The 18507-nt window shown below is 37.0% G+C and overlaps 2 protein-coding genes and 1 pseudogene across 3 annotated transcripts; 1 reads left to right on the top strand and 2 right to left on the bottom strand.

Moving 5' to 3' along the window:
• The first annotated feature begins 1364 nt into the window (after positions 1-1364).
• Positions 1365-5729, top strand: LOC145124926 (phospholipase D gamma 1-like). The gene is made up of 11 exons (XM_079060408.1): positions 1365-1598; positions 1729-3201; positions 3264-3380; positions 3455-3649; positions 3734-3979; positions 4141-4209; positions 4290-4437; positions 4516-4664; positions 4733-4903; positions 4971-5168; positions 5389-5729. The coding sequence occupies exons 2-11, from the start codon at positions 1867-1869 to the stop codon at positions 5680-5682; spliced, it is 2922 nt and encodes a 973-aa protein (XP_078916534.1). The 5' UTR covers positions 1365-1598; positions 1729-1866; the 3' UTR covers positions 5683-5729.
• A 912-nt stretch (positions 5730-6641) lies between these two features.
• Positions 6642-10018, bottom strand: LOC145124731 (Pentatricopeptide repeat (PPR) superfamily protein). The gene is made up of 2 exons (XM_079060182.1): positions 7049-10018; positions 6642-6933 (listed from the first exon to the last, which is right to left on the bottom strand). The coding sequence occupies exon 1, from the start codon at positions 9979-9981 to the stop codon at positions 7222-7224; it is 2760 nt and encodes a 919-aa protein (XP_078916308.1). The 5' UTR covers positions 9982-10018; the 3' UTR covers positions 6642-6933; positions 7049-7221.
• Positions 10019-11283: 1265 nt separating this feature from the next.
• LOC145125132 (uncharacterized) lies at positions 11284-13321 on the bottom strand (annotated as a pseudogene). The gene is made up of 2 exons (XR_013715827.1): positions 12624-13321; positions 11284-12529 (listed from the first exon to the last, which is right to left on the bottom strand). The product of XR_013715827.1 is annotated as an uncharacterized LOC145125132 (transcript).
• Between the last annotated feature and the right edge of the window lie 5186 nt (positions 13322-18507).

Here is an 18507-nt window from a genome sequence, read left to right as displayed (position 1 = left end):
ATTCTGATTTGATAAAACTGATTTCATAACCTTATAATTTGTCACATACAAACTAATTTCAGCTTCATATAAAACTGACATACAAACAAATCACATACAAATTACTGATTTCGTACACACATGGTCATATTTCGTGTAGACAATTTGATTGGAAAACTGATTTCATACATCATAAAAAAAGATGCGATGATTTCATATGGCCTCGAGATAAAAAAAAAAGAAGAAAAACCCGAAGACTAACCTGTTGCTGTCGATGATGTTGCAGATGACGATTTCAAAATTGAAGGAGTCGTCGAAACTTGCTGAGAAAGCGTCGAAGTGGGAGGAAGTCGCCTGAGGAGTCTGTTTTAAGTTGCGTTGAATATCGAAGGAAGGGAAGAAGATGCGATGCATGATTTCTTTTAGGGCGCAGGGGCACAAATGGGACGATGGGGTTTTTTTTCGGTCAACATTGTTTTTGTGGGGACCGAGTCAGCCCATTGGTCAGTTATTGTTGACCGAGTCAACAGTTTTTGAGGCCTATCAAACAGCCTGACTGTTGACCGAGTCAGCAGTCAGCTCTGACCGGTCCGGATAAATGCAAAACAAACGACCCCTAAGTGACTTATTAGAAAGATATGTGCGACACCTAAGTGCCTCGTTGAAGATGGTGAATATTCTTGATGCAAGGATAGAGAATAAGTTCGCATTTCTTGAAAGAATCCATAATACATGCTTGTATTTTGAGTTTGTGTTCTATGTATATGTTTTGAAGTTTAAATATATGCTTTATTTCTTTATTTTAGCAATGTTCGTGTTTTATGCATGTTGTAAGTATATGTTTTCTTATTTTAGTCATGTTCATGTTTCATGAATGCAAGAGACACAGAGTAATTTTGTTTTTAAAACAAAAAAGTTATTACCCATTTTAAGACGTTCTCATGTTACGTAATTACAACGTGAGTATATACATTTAATTATATGAGAAATTAAATATCATCTTACTTATTCTTTTTATCTATCTTATCATTTTTAAATGATGACAAGTATAATAAAAATTTATTAATTATATTAAATATGATAAGTGTTCAAATCATAAGTGATCATGAAGTTGGTAGGAAAAAAAATACAAATAAATTTGGTAAATGATGCTTTTTGAATATTTTAAAATGTTAAATGGTATAATAAACAAGCAAAAAAAATCAAATGATATTTTTTTACGAAATAAAAAAAAATACCTTGAAATGATAATACTTTTGAACAAAATAATTTTTTTTTGTCATTTTTCTTTTTTATTATAAGGTGGTAAAGATATTCAAACATTTGAAATACCGTTAGGAGTTAGGACTTTGGGTCTTGGAATATTGATGGATTAGGATCTTCCCTCATAATTTCAAATTCTTGAAACAATTGCGCGAAACCAACGCAATTTCCACAGGTTAGCTACATGTCTCCACGTATACCCTACACAAAAACAAAATTTCTAACAAAAATGGTGAAGATTTTGCGTTATAATCGTAGTTATTTTCACCTTGGTCCTCTTTTTTTCCCCAACTTTCCTTCCCCCATGTTTTTCTTCCAATCTGTTATCGTCCCCATCAAGATCTTCGAAATTACAGGTATATCTCTGTTCTTTTTTGTATGCGTCTTTTGAATTTCTCAAAATTTATTAGATTCTATCGTTTTTATTTACCTTATCACATGTAGAAATCCCAATTCTGAAACTCATATTTTTCAATCTGTGGGTAGCTTTGAAGATTGAACATGATTACAGATGCAGATGAACCTTCAATTCGAAATCCCGTTCGTTATTGTGATCTCTTACGATTGCAATAACACATGATGAAGTGAAGAACCCTAATCGAATGTTTGTGTATGCGTTATTGAATGGAAAACAATAACAACCAGTATTTGTATGACCCTAATTTTGCCCCATTTCCATCCACTTTCAATCAACCTCCATATCCACCACAAAATTCAGCTCCATATCCCCCATACCCTTACCCATATCCATACCAATCACAACCACCACCACCTGTCGGAGCACCACCACCAGTATACCCTCCTCAACCCTATCCATATCAGTACCCGGGATACCCATATCCCTTCCCAACACTGGAAACTCAACTAAACAGCCAAGAAAGTGGTGGCAGTGGGTCTACTGCCGCCACTAACCACCCTCATGAAGATGACAACAACTTGATAAATCAAAATCCATATGAGAATGAAGCAGCTTTAAACCACCCGGGGCATCATCACAGTGCTTCTTATCCAAGTGCTGGAGCCCCAAATCTCAGTGGGTCCCTAGATTCCTCCTCCTCCCAATGTCTTGCTATACAACAAACGGCTTCACTAGATTTAGCAAGCAATCAAAATTACCAAATCGTCCCCTTTGCTGCAACTCCTAAAAAGGCTCTAAAAGTCCTTCTCCTACATGGAAACCTTGATATTCTTGTCCACGAGGCGAAAAACCTTCCAAACATGGATGTGTTTCATAAAACAATGGGAACGAGTGACCCTTATGTCTCGATTGCTATAACAAGTGCAGTTGTTGGAAGAACATATGTTCTTACAAACGTTGAAAACCCGATTTGGAATCAAAGATTTAATGTCCCTGTTGCACATCACACTGCTGAAATCCATTTCCTTGTGAAAGATAAGGATGTTATGGGGTCACAACTTATAGGAGCTGTTGCAATAGCTGTTGAACATATATATTCGGGATCAAAAATTGAAGGTTTTTTCCCTTTAATTAATGCAAACGGAAGACCTTGTAAGAATGGAGCTGGTTTAGCACTCACAATGCAATATTTCCCAATGGCAAGATTGTCTTTTTACAACTTTGGAGTTGGAGTGGGACCTCAATATATGGGTGTTCCGGGGACTTATTTTCCTTTAAGGAGAGGAGGGAGGGTTACTCTGTATCAAGATGCACATGTCCCAAATACAAGCCTCCCAGATATTAAGCTAAGTGAGGATGTGGATTATGTTCATGGGACTTGTTGGATGGATATATTTGATGCAATTACTAATGCACAACGTCTTGTTTACATAACGGGTTGGTCTGTGTGGCATAAAGTGAGATTAGTGCGTGAAGAAGAGGAGGAATCACCACCGACTCGTTTAGGAGATCTTTTGAAAGCAAAAGCACAAGAAGGTGTTAGGGTTTTGCTTCTTGTTTGGGATGACCCTACTTCAAGAAACATTATGGGCTACCAAACAGTAAGTTATTATTCACTTGAAATGGATTGAGGAAATTGGTATATGACTTTTAGTATGTGTAGGATGGATTAATGGCTACACATGATGAAGAAACAAGGCGATTTTTCAAACATTCTTCAGTGCAAGTCTTGCTTTGTCCTCGAATGGCTGGAAAAAAGCATGGCTGGATGAAGAAGAAGGTTATTTTTTTTTTTTTTAAATCAAGGTTTTGAATTTGATAAAAGATACTAAAAGGTTTTTTTTTTTTTTTTAGAAAGTTGGAACGATATATACACATCATCAGAAAACCGTGATTGTAGATACGGATGCTGGAAATGGTAAAAGAAGAATTATATCTTTTATTGGAGGACTTGACCTTTGTAATGGGCGATATGATACTCCACAACATCCCATTTTCAGGACTTTAACAACTCTTCATGCAGATGACTATCATAATCCAACTTTCACAGTAAATATTTCAAATTCAATTAATTACATTCAATGACACATGTTTTAAAACCAAAATCCAAGTAAAAATAAATAATAATGACAGGGTAGTGTTACTGGTTGTCCAAGAGAACCATGGCATGATTTGCATAGTAAAATTGATGGGCCCGCAGCGTATGACATTATGACAAACTTTGAGGAAAGATGGATAAAGGCTTCAAAGCCTAGAGGTATTAAAAAACTTAAGGCTACATCTGATGCTTTGTTGAAGTTGGAAAAGTTTCCTGAAATTTTGGGTGCAAATGATGAACCTTGCCTTAGTGATGAAGACCCTGAAGGGTGGCATGTACAGGTAATCATTACCAAAAAACCATCTTTCTTGAAAATTTGCTAAAAAGAACAAGAATTTTTTGACAAAAAAGTTACTATGAAAATGGTCCTAACAAAAGATAGTTTTTTGACATGTAAACAAGAAAAACGAAAAAGACAGAATTTTTATTTTGATTGATGCAGATTTTCCGTTCGATTGATTCAAACTCTGTTAAAGGATTCCCAAAGGATCCACATGTAGCTACAGCCAAGGTGATGAGATTTGAACAAACATTTTGTTAAATGGATTATTTTTTATCGATGATGATTAATAAATAAACTTATTTGAACAGAATTTGGTTTGTGGAAAGAATGTGATGATTGATATGAGCATACATTCTGCATACATAAAAGCCATTCGTTCTGCACAACATTTCATCTATATTGAAAATCAATATTTTATTGGATCTTCATACAATTGGAAGTCTTACAGAGAGTTGGGTAAGGAACATTGTCTTTCTAAACTGATATTGATAATAAATATGAACTTTAATGGAGTATTTGATTATATATGATTAGGTGCCAATAATTTGATTCCAATGGAGATTGCACTTAAGGTTGCTAGTAAAATCAGAGCACAAGAAAGATTTGCTGTGTATATTGTGATCCCCATGTGGCCAGAGGGTGTCCCCACGGGGTCCGCAACTCAAAGGATTTTATTTTGGCAGGTAACGCAATATTTGTTCACTGCTATATTTTTCAAAGTAAAATGTAAAGTAAGTAAATTAATTTGCAGAATAAAACAATGCAAATGATGTATCAAATTATCTACAAGGCTTTGGTGGAGGTTGGTCTTGAAGAGGCGTTTTCACCACAAGATTATTTAAATTTCTTTTGTCTTGGAAACCGTGAAGCCCTGAGCCCGACTGATAGTTCACATAGCCATTCTCCTGATAATACTCCTCAGGTTAACATTCATTTTTTGAGAAAAATAAGGATGTTTCTGTTTATGGAAAGTTATTTTTTATTTTTAGGGACTTGCCCGAAAGGGCCGGAGGTTCATGATCTATGTTCATTCGAAAGGAATGATAGTGGATGATGAGTTTGTGCTTATAGGCTCCGCAAACATAAATCAACGCTCTATGGAGGGAACTCGAGACACTGAAATTGCAATGGGAGCTTATCAACCTCATCATACTTGGGCTAAAAACCTCACGGATCCACGTGGACAGGTAAAACATGACATGACAGTTGTACTGTGTTTGTGTTTGTGTTTGGGACTGAAACTGACATGACAAATTGTATTGTGTTTGACATGCTGAAAGTGATATGATATGACATGATAGTTTGTATTGCGTTTGACATGCATTGAACTAGGACTCACATGATAGGTTGGAGTGTATTGGACTGAGACTGATATACTGATATTTTAGAGTTTAATGGATTTTGAAGGTTCATGGATATAGAATGTCACTATGGGCGGAACATCTTGGCACGGTTCGCGAGTGTTTTGAAATACCGGAGTCAATTGAATGTGTAAGACAGGTTAGATCAATGGCTGAGGCCAACTGGAAACAGTTTGCAGGAAATGAGATATGTGAAATAAATGGTCATCTTATGAAGTATCCTGTGGAGGTTGTTCGAAGTGGCAAAGTCAAATCTCTTCCTGGATTCGAGAACTTTCCGGATGTAGGAGGTCAAATCATTGGGTCCTTCCTTGGGATTCAAGAGAATTTGACTATTTGATTCATGTTGTAAAGATTAGGGTTCTTGAATCCCCCCTCCCCCCCCCCCCCCCCTTTTTTATCAAAGATTTGTGTTGTTAAAAGGACAAATTCTAGTGTTTTAGAATGTTGTTGCAATATTTGACATCGGTATATGTATAAATATGAAAATGACGATTTTTTCCTCTTATGATTCGATATTATACTCTATAAAGAGTAAGTGTATTCGAGAGGTGAATTTAAATCATGTATTATCATAACAGATCTTTTATCAAAATGTCTTATAATCACCCAAAGCAAAAATCATATTGAAAAGATATTATAATTTTTTTTTCTAAATCTGGGTATGCACCATGTATTTTGGATCTTGTACTATAACGAAAAAAATAAGTTGTGATTATGTAATGTGAATTTTAAGTTTTAAGTCTAGGTATTTATTATCATGACAAATCTTTTATCAAAATGTGCAATTAACCGAAAAGAATATGTATATTAGAAAACATTTACAAGTGTTTTCTCATGAGTGTGCAATATGCACTATGTTTTTCACCTTATATATTAATGACAAAGAACGTTTTAATTTTGTAAAAAGAATAAAATTACAATATTGTTTAATGTTTATATTAAAAGAATTAATTTTGCCATTTGGCTTCCTCCTCAATGACGTTTTGATTTAATATATAACTTTAAATATAATTAATAGATAATTAAAACATATATATATATATATATATATATATATATATATATATATATATATATATATATATAAAACAAAACATAAAAAAAAAACATAAAAAATCGCTGTATCTATTTATGTTGAAACAAAATAATGGAAAATTCGGCTAAGTACCAGTTTAAGGCGCAAAGTTTTTATTGTTTTGTAATTCATAACATATATCAGTAACAACTTTGTTTCCTCATAACATCAATCAAATCATTTCAATCCAATTATCATCAAAATAACGAAATTCATGCAGCAATCTGGTAGAATTGCACTACAAATGCAAGAGATCTATTTCCAATCTACTTACTGGAAAAATACTACGATTTGTGTTAAATTTTTTTATACATCTTATATAAAATTATTTTCATAAAAGACAAAGCAAATCTAGTAATCTACAATCAGATTAAGTGTTAAAATGATACCCATTTCAATTCACAAAATTATGTATAGCCAGCCGCATCTAACTAACAAACTCTAACCTCAAAAATCTTTGTCAATATTGGAACAAAGAAACCCAGTTTCCCATGTTCACCGATTTACCTTCATCTGCAATAAAAATAACAACTTTGCTACATAAATAACCACTCTTTTAACATAAAAAGAGTTCTTCATTCTTTTTTTTACAACACATTAGAACAAAAGTTAACAAACAACTTGTTACCTGAAAATGGACAAGCTTTAAAGAATGATCGGATAAACCACGAACCTTCAATCTCCATTGTGTGGGTCCCAGTCCCACTCCATTTCTTCTTACAAAAAAGAACTCTAGATCATATTTTCTTCCCAAAGATCCCAATATGATGATCTTATTGTAAGTATTTATATCTAACTTATTTAAACACCCATTTGGTCAACTAACATTTGATAAGTATATCGATTAAGATGACAACCTTTCTCCTCCATAACACCCACAAGCTCAAAATACCTTTTAACCAAACCTCGTTTAAGTAACCCATCAAGAAGAATAGTCCAAACAACTTCATCCGAATTATACCCATCAAGCAAACTACAAAACACTTCCTTACCCTTTTCATGCTTTCCTTCCTCATATAACCCACAAATAAGCAACTTATACGTCTCTAAATCTACCAAAACCCCATTTTCAACCATGTTGTTTACTAAACTCAATGCTTTATCAAACATTTTCAAGTAACACGAACAATTCACCAAAGACGTGTATATACTTTCATTTGGAGAAATCCCGTTTGTTAACATATGATTCACCAACTCTAAAGATTCTTCAAACCGCCTTTCTTTACACAACCCCTTGGTCAACGCATCGAACGTGTTGACTTTTAATTCACAACCCCGTTTGACCATTTCCGAAAACAGCTCGATTGCATCATCGAATTCCATTATCTTCCACACGGTGTTCACCGGAATGGCATTGTCGATTCCGGTGTTTGACTTGTAGTTTTTCCTCAAAAGATGCTTCAAGATTATTGCGTATGTATGTTGTGAAGGCTCACATCCAGCATCCATCATACGTTTTAAGAAATCAAAACCACGGTTTATCTGTCCTACGTGGCAATACGCGTCGATGAAAACCGTATACGTGGCGGTGTCTGGTTTGACACCTTTTTGAATCATTTCATTCATCATATCTTCTGCTTCTTTTATCATTCCTTGAGTGCAGTATGCAAGTATAAAAGAAGTGTATGTACAAACATCGGGCTTCAATCCAGATGCACCCAATTGGTTGAACAGCTTATGTGCTTCAAAAAAATCGAAACTTTTTAACAAATGTTCGATAAAGATTGTGTAAGTAGTGATTTCCACTTCAAAACCTATCTTGATCATCTTCCCGATTAACATTAACGCTTCTTGAATCTTATCTTCTTTACATAACCCATGAATCAGCACATTATACGTCCAAGAATTCGGTGAGAAATCATTGGTCAACATTTCTTTAAACAAACCCATGCTAAGATCCGCCTTCCCAGTTTGGAAATACCCGTTTATAAGAGTCGTGTAGGTAACTTCATTTACTTTTATCCCCTTTTCTTTAAGCAACAAATGAGCTTCTTCAACACTTCCTCGTTTACATAAAGCCTCTATTAGAGCACTGTAGGTCCATTCATCAGGAAGAACACCATTGTCTTTCATCAAACCAATCAACCGATAGGCACTATCAACATGATTATGCTTACATTGTCCATTGATTAGCAAGTTGTAGGTGATAATAGTAGGTGAAAGTTTCATCTTCATCATCTTATCAAGCAATGCCATTGCCTTGTGAATGTTATCACCTTTACAATACCCACCAATCAACCCGTTGTATGTGCGGACATTTGGTTTTAACCTTTTCTTTTCCATTCTTTTAAGCATCTCAAATGCACTCTCGACCTTTCCTTCCTTACAAAATCCATCAATCAAAGCATTATATGTCACAACAGTACCCTCCACTCCTTTAGCTTCCATTACATATAATAACTGTCGTGCATTATTCAACTTTTTCTCTTTACACATTGCATCTATGAGAACAGTGTAAGTATGGGCATTCGGCTCACAACTTTTCTCACTCATTTTGCTATATAAAGCCCATGCTTCTGCTGTTCTACCTGACTTACTTAATGCAGAAATCAAAACAGTAAATGTACGGACTGTAGGGAAGCAATTATCATCTCCCATTTGGTGAAATAACTTCAGAGCTTCGTCAATACGACTTTCTTCACAAAACCCATGAATTAAATTGGTATAAGAAACCTCGTTTCTGCAACACCCTTTCTTAGGCATTACATCAAACACCTTGTGTGCTCTATCGACATCTTTATTCCTGCAATGGCCTAGAATCAAGGATGTATAAGTATGAGTATCAGGACTAAGCCCCGCTTGAGCAATCTTGGTAACATACAGGCCAGCTGCATCAACTTTCCCCAATTTACAGTATCCGTTCACCATGGAGTTATAAGTGTATATATTCGGCATGATTTTATCATCTAACATCTCTAGAAACACATATTTCATATCGTCAATCATCGAAAACCTTGATAAACACATTAACAATGTATTATAACATCTAATACTGAGTTTAAATTTGCATTCAAAATCTTCATCGTCATCAGCATTCATTTTTCTCAGAAACCCCAAAACAAACCTCGCATCGTCGTCCGTTTCGCAAGCCTTCACCATCGAAATCCGGATCTTTTCAGCCACATTTAAAAATCGATTCTTGATCAGTATCGTAAGCAGTGATGCAAAAGACTCAACACTAGGTCTAAAATTAGATCTCTGTGACAAGATATTGAAAAATGAAAGAGCTGTTTGTGGCTTCAAGTTAGGGTTATCGTTGAAAAGAGAGGTGATATGTGATGGGGAAATCGATGGGATTAGGGTTTTGAGACGTGGGTTTTTCTGCCAATTGGGTAGCGAGAGGAGAGAGAGTAAATGAGATGCGGAATCTTCTCCCGTTTCTTCAATGGGTGAAGAAGGAGGCACAGAGTAATGGAGGAGAAATGAAGAGAAATATTTGAATTTGTTGATGAAGTGATCTGGAGCTTGTTGTTGGAGGATGCATGTTGATCGTATCATCATCCATGTAACGATTAAGTTCGAGTTACCAATCCATTTGAGGGCGAAGATGTGTCTGCACATTGGTTGCAGCGGAAGGGAAGAAAGACGCAAGGTAGGGGGAATTGGAATCTTGAAAGGTTTGTGGGCTTTGTAAATCTTAATGGGTTGGGCACACATTAATCAGTATCACCTTATGGGCCTATGAAGTATTTCAGCCTTTCACAATATATATTATCTAAATGTTATCTTTAAAGCCGGAATTTTAACTAAAAAACTAAACATTGCATAATACTAATTTGCAAAACCATGAGTTATTGTCTTATTGATGAGGAAGCTTTAGGATGCTAAGTTAACTACCTAAAAATCAACTCAATTACTTATCATCGAACTTGTATTAGTTATTTAATGTTGAAAGGTGAAATGTATTTGTCAGTTTTCCATATCCATATCGTAATCGAAAGATGATTGTCTAGGTATATATTACCATCTTAATGTCTTTTAGAACATGTTTATATATAAAATCTAACTAGATGCTAGAAGATTTACATGGAAGCGAGATAGCATCAACGTTAAGATGATATTTTAATTAATGAAAAAGCATGTCTAATGTCAAAACTTGTTTTACTATTTTTATACTTTTTTTTGCCAAAAGAAAAGAATACACTTGGACATCATCGATATGTTTTGGAACCGGTTTGAGGACTCCCTGAAAGATCAACTTGTTCCTTGCATTCGACATACAAAGCAAAGTGAAGATTATCAAGCAAACTAGTTTTGCCTTTTTATTGTCTGGGAGGTTAGCCAACAGTGTCGAATATAGTTGATGCATATCATAGTGAGTATTACGTAAAATATGAAAACGTAATTTATAACGACATAAAGGGAAAAAAAACATAATTTACATAAATATAAAAGAAAATGGGTTTTCAAACCGAAAATATGTCATGTTTGAATAATATATTCGGATTTATACCACTTGAAAGTTGGACTAAAATTGTATATAAATAAATAAATAAATAAATAAAAATCTAAGAGAGTTATAAAAAAGCGTTGGTGCCAATTTGTAAAAATAATTTGCAAGATGGCCCAAAGTTGTAAAAACCGAAAGCTGAAGGGGTACATGGTCGCATCCCTGAGTAGTGCCTTAGTGGGTTATTCCAGAACAGTTTATTTACCCACGAAAAAAAAAGATGGAATGGAGGGGATGCGAAACACGGTCACAAAGTCACTCTCAAACCATCAAGCTACATACCATTTACATTCAAATCTCCTATTTAAACACTAAAATGAGTTATACGTCACATTTTGGTAATTGTATAGCTTATATTATGTGAGCATTAATAATGAGTTTTTATTTATTGAGAGCACTATTTTAGTTGTTTGTTTAGAAGGGTAATAAAAAGTTTGAACACTAGTTCTACCACTTCTACGTAACAAAATACATATGTTGTGTCTTGTGTTTAATATTTGAATAAACTAATCGAACCTCAAATTTAGTATGTCAATATAATTCTTCTCAATTGCATTAATAATTATAAAAAATGTGAAGATATCACTAGGAAAATAGTCAACAAACATAAACACTCCAGTTTAAAACCAAAGGGCTTCTGGCCCAACGGTATCCGATATTGTCCTCCCTCCTTGAGGTCGAGGGTTCAAGTCCCGTGAGGGACATAAGTGGAGAATTAGGAGTAGTGTAGGAGTAGATTAGATTTGACGTTCCAAAAAAAAATCAGTTTAAAAAGACACATGTCATGTTTTATCCGGTTTAAAAAGACACATATAGTGTTGTGTAAGAGGACCTTCAAGCCATGTTTACAAGCTTTGCACGTCGAGTCAGTTGATCGACATCGACCCGCAACCCAAGATTAGACAACTCCGGTAAGTTAACCGACCCTTGGATTTCCAACTCACTAACCACCCTTTGATTCTCTACATTCCCTTCCAACCCACTCCCTCAAAAACGGGTTTTCATCATCCGTGACACAATGCTGCAACATCAAAAGTATCCCATTCTTCTCCCTCACCTCATTTTGAACACGCTTCCTCCCATACGCACAATTCCCAATAACCGCAACAATATCACTACGAAATCCCTTATAAGGGCATAGTTTACCCGAATGCGTTTTCGTTTCTTCATTCTCATCATGTTTCATTGTTTTTCTTATTATTGAAGGAGCTTCAAGTTCACGAAGCAAATCAAGAAACATTTCGATAAACCCTAATGAAAGTAACGGATCGACCATATCTACATGACCCTCTTTGTTGAGAGGATCAAACGCACAAATGTCTCTCAATATGCATAGAGAGTATCCGAGGGCATCAATGTCATTTGAGCCGGTTGGGAGACCGGATTTTGGGCGTGAAGCATAATCAACAACACCTAAACTGGTTTTTAGGATCTTGAAAATATCCAAAGCGAAAAGCTTGGATAATGTAATATGCTCGAGTTGCTCGTTTATCATTTCGGATAGGATGCTTAACAAAAAGGATTGCTCTTGTGTGAAGGTATTTGTAGTTTCAATAGAAGGATGAGGATATTGTAAGTTTGAGAAGATGGATGTGAAGTAAGATTCTTCAATGCATGTTCTTGAAAGAATTAGCTTCACCCAATCTTCTCCAAACCCCACTAGTGCACATAAAAATAAAACAAGTTAAAAGTCAAACTCAAGAAAATAAGAAAACTAAAACAAATTCAAAGGAATAAGAATCAAGAAACATACCTTCAGATGCAGTTCTTATAATTTCAACAAGAAGAGGCAAAACACGATCCGAACACAACTTGTCAAGCAGTTCATGGTTCTCTTCAACACAAGCATATATGATCATACACAAAGGGTCACAGGTTTCTTTTCTTCTAATCTTTGCAATCTCAAGAAACTTCAAAGTATAAATATGATTCCATATAACAAGTTGATGTTCCTCTCCAGCCAATGAAACATTTGCTAGAACTTGTAATCCCATTCGAATAAGCCCATGATTTGAATCGTTAACAATTTCTTTAGAACTGATTATATTCGAAACAATATCAACTCCATTTTGTTTGATAAATGAATTCTGATTTCGCAATTCTCCAGCACACTGGTTTCTGATGAGTTTAAGTGCCAATAAAAGTGTGTCGCCTGAAGAAGGGTATGATAGTAATTTACAGAGTTGAAGGGTTGGGTTGAGCATATTCTTGGAAGCAAGATCAGATCGACCATCTGTTGTCCTAGCCAGTTCTATTAGATTCTCCAAAGCTTTATTTAGTGTTGATGAATTTGTAGCAGAAAAGAAAGGTTGAAGGATGCTTTCTGGTATAGATTCCTCCAATGAAATTGCAGAATCCATTTTGAAATCCAATAAAAGAAGCACAAACAATCACTCGTTTGATTTGCCTACAAAAATGAAAGCAACATAGTTGATCAAATAGAAAACTCATAATTGTTGGAATAGGTCAGTGGGGCATAAACTCCTTGTATATGTAAAATGACCAAAAAGGATATGCTTATATGTTGTGGATTATTTTTTATTTTACATATAATACTTTATCTTCAATCATTAATAATAATAATCTTTTTGAAAAATACTTGCATTTACAACATCACAATTTATTAACTTCAATAATTATTTAGATAATGTTTTATATTCATGCGCATTCATCCTTAACAACAAATGTTCATGATAAGTCATTTTTAGTGTTTGGCAAAAAGAACATCTTATATGTGCAAAATTACCAAAAAGGGCTTTCTTTTATATTAGGCTTAAGCTTATTTTTTAGATGTTTCACAATCAACAAGATTAACATTGTTCGTGTCCATAACTTAAATTGCATTCAAGGTATCATATAAGCTTGACAGTTGAAGCACAAACACTGCACATTCAAAATCAGATTTCACATTCAAAGGTAAACTACACATTCAAAGGTATTTCATTCAAAATCAGTTATGAATTCACATTTCAAGGTAAACTACACCATTGAATAAATAAAATCAACAACAACACAATTCGAAATCCATAGGAAACAGGAAACAGCATGAAAAATTCAAAGAAGCAAAAAAACGAAAGAAAAGAGAAGAAGAAGAAGTTTGACTGAAACGCAAACAGCGAAAGGAAAAAAACGACATCAGCAGAAACGCATGAAAGCAGACAGAAAAAGGAAAACCTAATGAAAAGGGATTACATAGATGATACAAGTATGGAAGTCTTGAACACTTTGTCGAAACCAACACCAGCAACAAACCAAACTATCAGGATTTTCAAATCAACACCAGGTGCAAAAATGTCCTAAATATGAGAAGCATAAAAAACTACCAGGGTGTACAAGGAATGGCGTGAAAACTGAATTAAACAACACCCAAAAAGCAATATCCCTCCCTTTGAAGCAAAATCTCAACAGGAAGTATGTAGACCCAAGGGTAAAAAAGTCTTATCTTGAAAAACTTAAGCTGCCAGTAAACCATTAAACTGTGAATAGAATAGGCAATTCCCAATCAAATTAAGCCATGAACTTTTGGGAGTGAAACCTGAACTTCTCAAAATCAGGGAGTAATCTGTTCATGGATAGGAAGAAGACCAAACGAAAAGTCAAATTAATGTGAAGTTCCTAAAAAAAATGGCTCCAGTTTCGCACAGCAAACTAAAATCGAATTAATATGAACGTAAGCAAAGATACTTGATTCAATTTCGCAAATCAAGAATTGCAAGCACAACATGAATTGAACTTAAATTGAGATTCAATAAAGTGATTAATACTTCAAATTGGACATTTGTTGAAAATCAACCAAGAAGAAGAAACAAAAAACGAGATTTTGTTAGGGCAAAGCGTATGATACCTGTATGTAAGGTAGGAACGGAAGAGAAGAACTAGCCCGATTCAATAAACGATCGCATGAGATACCCGGATAACGATTATTAGAAGCATAATCAGAACTTGGGATGCAGTTGGTAGGGCTCGAAGTCGGGGGCTTCTTATTTCTCCGCCTTTTTTTTTCTATTTCTCAGAGAGTTGGCTTTTCTTTTTCTCACCTTTTCTCTACTATTATTTATAGAGAATTATTTTGATGGAAATGGAATTGATTTTTTTCTATTTCTCTCCATATTTAATACAAACCAAACAAGAGAAATGGAATTGATTTCATTTCTCTCCTCCAAATTCTCTGACCAAACACCCCCTAAAGGGTGGAACAAGGAGATTTTGATAAAGAAATGAATTATTGGAGGTTCTCAACACCTATAAATTGTTTTTAAAAAAGTTTTTTTTTGTGTGAAATCATTAATAAGTCAAAAAAAAAAGCTCATTTTTTAAGCTTTGACAAACACCCTTACTGCAAAACACAAAACCGGCCCACGTTGCGGTCTCTCCCTATGAATCACAAACTCTTCCCCACTTGGGGTTCGAACCCGAACTAACTTGTAACACCATAATTTTTCAAATAAATTTTTTCCATTTTTAAATCCAATTTTAATCCAAATATCATAATCACCAAAAACCCAAGTGTATAAATTATTCAAACACAAGTCACAAAATGTCTAACAAAATCCCAGAACTCTCCAAACAAATCTCCAGTTGGTGTGTACAATCAAGCCGGCGCCTTCCCGTGATCCTGAGAAGTACCTGAAACACAAAACAAATAACACGGTAAACACAAAGCTTAGTGAGTTCCCCAAAATACCACATACAACACTGTTAGCCACTCGAGGCTATAACTCTGTAAGACCCTCTGTTCTATGTGTCTCAGTGGGACCCTCCAGTCCCATGGCTCGTTGGACCCTCTGGTCCGGTCTCAGTGAGGACCCTCCGGTCTCACAGCTCGTTGGACCCTCTGGTCCGGTCTCAGTATCACATAATATAGCATATATATCACACAGACAGATACACAACTCAAGTAAGCACATAAGACCCTCTGGTCACACATAAATACCACTCAAGGTAAAGTATAGGGAGAAGACTCACCTCGTAAACTAGCAAGTAACAGTCACATACTCTGGAACCCCGAACTAGCCTCCCCCTAACACATTAGATAAGCGTCTCTAATCAATACCCCATTCCTACTCAAATACTCCAAAGGTTTCTCTTACTCTCTCTTTAACTCTTGGAATGGGTGAAAGACCATTTTACCCCTCCATGGTCTCTATTACTTCTGTTGACTAAACCCTAGAGTCAACAGAAGTCAACTCGAGTCAACAGTCCCAGTTTGACTTGACTCGCCGAGTCCAGTCGCTACCCAGAGGTCCTTATCATGGTCCAGCTCGTCGAGTTAACCCCTAACTCGACGAGTAACAACATTGACAGCTCATCGGGACAAACCCTAACTGACTCGTCGAGTTGGCTCCTGGACTCGGCGAGTCCATTCAGACTCTTTCCTTAATCAGACGATTTTAAGGCAGAAGACTTCCCCAAACTCTAGATCTATACCCTCATGGCTCATTTATCACGTAAAGTCACAGGCTTTACATCCATGCATGGCATTTTGGGCATGAAATGCCAAGAACACGCTCTAATATGGGTTTTTCACTCTAGAGTTCCATTAAGGCTGAATAAAGCAGGGACTTTTGGATGCTAGGGACCTCACAAGGTCCATATCTGAAGTCCAAACCTCCACATTCCCTCATAACCCTCAAAGTCCCAATAATATGCAGACAAGAAGCCCTAATCTCCAAAAACTTGAGATCTACCCAAACAATTAAGAAAGGTTCGAACTTTATACCTTAGACTGAAGCTCCTGGATGTTTAGTCACCGATCTCACAGCCTCTTCACGATCCTTGCTTGAAATCCTCCTCTTCTGTACCAAAAATGCACCCAAAATTCTCAACAATGGCTCACTACTCTCTCAAAAGCTCAAGGGGGCGTTTAGGGTTTCTCTCTGGAAGGCATAGCCGCAAATGAGGTTATAAGTGCCTTTAAATAGGCCCCAAACCCGGGGGATTAGGGTTTCCACTCACAACGCCTACTCGGCGAGTCGCCTCTCGGACTCGTCGAGTAGATCACTAATCCCATGTGGCCACCCCCGAACCTACTCGACGAGTTGTAGCACCAACTCGTCGAGTAGCTCAATAAACCTAAAAAATAAATAAGTAAAATAATATACTTGGGAACGCGGATGTTACAATTCTCCCCCACTAGAATCAGACTTCGCCCTCGAAGTCATGATTCGAAAATAACTCTGGATACTGCTCTCGCATCACGGACTCCGTCTCCTACGTCTCCCACGTCAACTCGGACCCTCTCCGATGTTGCCACTGGATCTGAACCAGGGGTACCTCTTTGTTCCTCAGAATTTTCACTTTTCGATCCATGATCGCAATCGGTCTCTCAATGTAATTCAGGCTCGCATCCACCTGAATGTCCTCTAGAGGTACTACTGCCGTCTCGTCGGCTACACACTTCCTCGGCTGGGATACATAGAAGGTGTTATGGATCTGACTTAACTCTGCAGGTAGCTCCAACTGGTATGCTACTCTACCCACTCTGGCGGTCACTCTGAAAGGACTAATGTAACGGGGCCCCAGCTTGCCCTGGTTCCTGAATCGGATCACCCCTTTCCATGGGGATACCTTCAGGAGCACAAGATCTCCGACCTGAAATTCTAACTCGGATCGTCGCCTATCCGCATAACTCTTCTGGCGAATCTGGGCCATCAGTAACCTCTGTCTGACCTGTTGAATCTGCTTAGTCGTCTTCAGCACTATCTCCGTGTCACCCATCACTCTCCGTTCCACTTCTCCCCAGCAAATGGGAGTCTGACACCTCCTCCCATACAGAAGCTCAAAGGGAGGCATATCGATACTCGAATGATGGTTGTTGTTGTACGAAAACTCAGCCAGTGGTATGTAGGTGTCCCAACTTCCTCCGAAATCCATGACACATGCACGCAACATGTCCTCAAGCGTCTGAATTGTCCGATCGCTCTGTCCGTCCGTCTGTGGGTGATACGCAGTACTGAAATGCAAGCGTGTGCCCAACTCCTCATGAAATTTCTTCCAAAACCTGGAAGTAAAACGCACGTCTCGATCTGATACTATTGAGGTCGGCACTCCATGCAGTGCTACCACCTCTCTCACATATATCTCGGCCAATTTCTCCGCAGAGGAGCTCTCGCTAATAGCAAGGAAGTGAGCACTCTTCGTCAGTCGATCCACAATCACCCAAATTGGGTCAACTCCACGTGCGGTCCTTGGTAACTTGGTGATAAAAATCCACCGAGATCTGCTCCCACTTCCACTGGGGAATCTCCAGAGGATGCAATGGGCCATGCAGACGCTGGTACTCCGCCTTGACCCAACGGCAGGTCAAGCACCTCTCAACTACCCAAGCAACATCCCTCTTCATACAGGGCCACCAGTAGTCTCTCTTCAGGTCCAAATACATCTTAGTGGCCCCGGGATGGATTGAGAATCTCGATCTATGCGCCTCCTCCATCAGTATACACCGAGCTCCGCCCTTATAGGGCACCCAAATCCGCCCTCGGAAAGTCATAAGCCCTCGGCTATCCGTCACAAACTCGGACACCTGCCCAATCACCTGCTCTCTCTTACGGTACTCCGGTCTCACGGCCTCCGCCTGGGCCTCTCGAATGGTATCTAAAACTGGAGTCATCACCTTCATCCTCCTACACACATCTCGA

This window comes from Lactuca virosa, chromosome 7 (genome assembly GCF_052849685.1).
Source record: "Lactuca virosa cultivar CGN04683 chromosome 7, Lactuca_virosa_CGN04683_v6, whole genome shotgun sequence".
In the NCBI taxonomy this organism is placed as follows: Eukaryota; Viridiplantae; Streptophyta; class Magnoliopsida; order Asterales; family Asteraceae; genus Lactuca; species Lactuca virosa.
Note: the sequence above shows the minus strand (reverse complement) of the source record. Positions and strands in the feature narration are given on the sequence as shown.

Bases quoted from the DNA above. Each gene is read 5' to 3' on its own strand.
- LOC145124926 (XM_079060408.1), top strand. From the start codon at position 1,867: ATGGAAAACAATAACAACCAGTATTTGTATGACCCTAATTTTGCCCCA. The intron at 3,202-3,263 runs GTAAGTTATTAT...TAGTATGTGTAG, and splicing joins ACATTATGGGCTACCAAACA to GATGGATTAATGGCTACACA. The intron at 3,381-3,454 runs GTTATTTTTTTT...TTTTTTTTTTAG, and splicing joins ATGGCTGGATGAAGAAGAAG to AAAGTTGGAACGATATATAC.
- LOC145124731 (XM_079060182.1), bottom strand. From the start codon at position 9,981: ATGTGCAGACACATCTTCGCCCTCAAATGGATTGGTAACTCGAACTTA.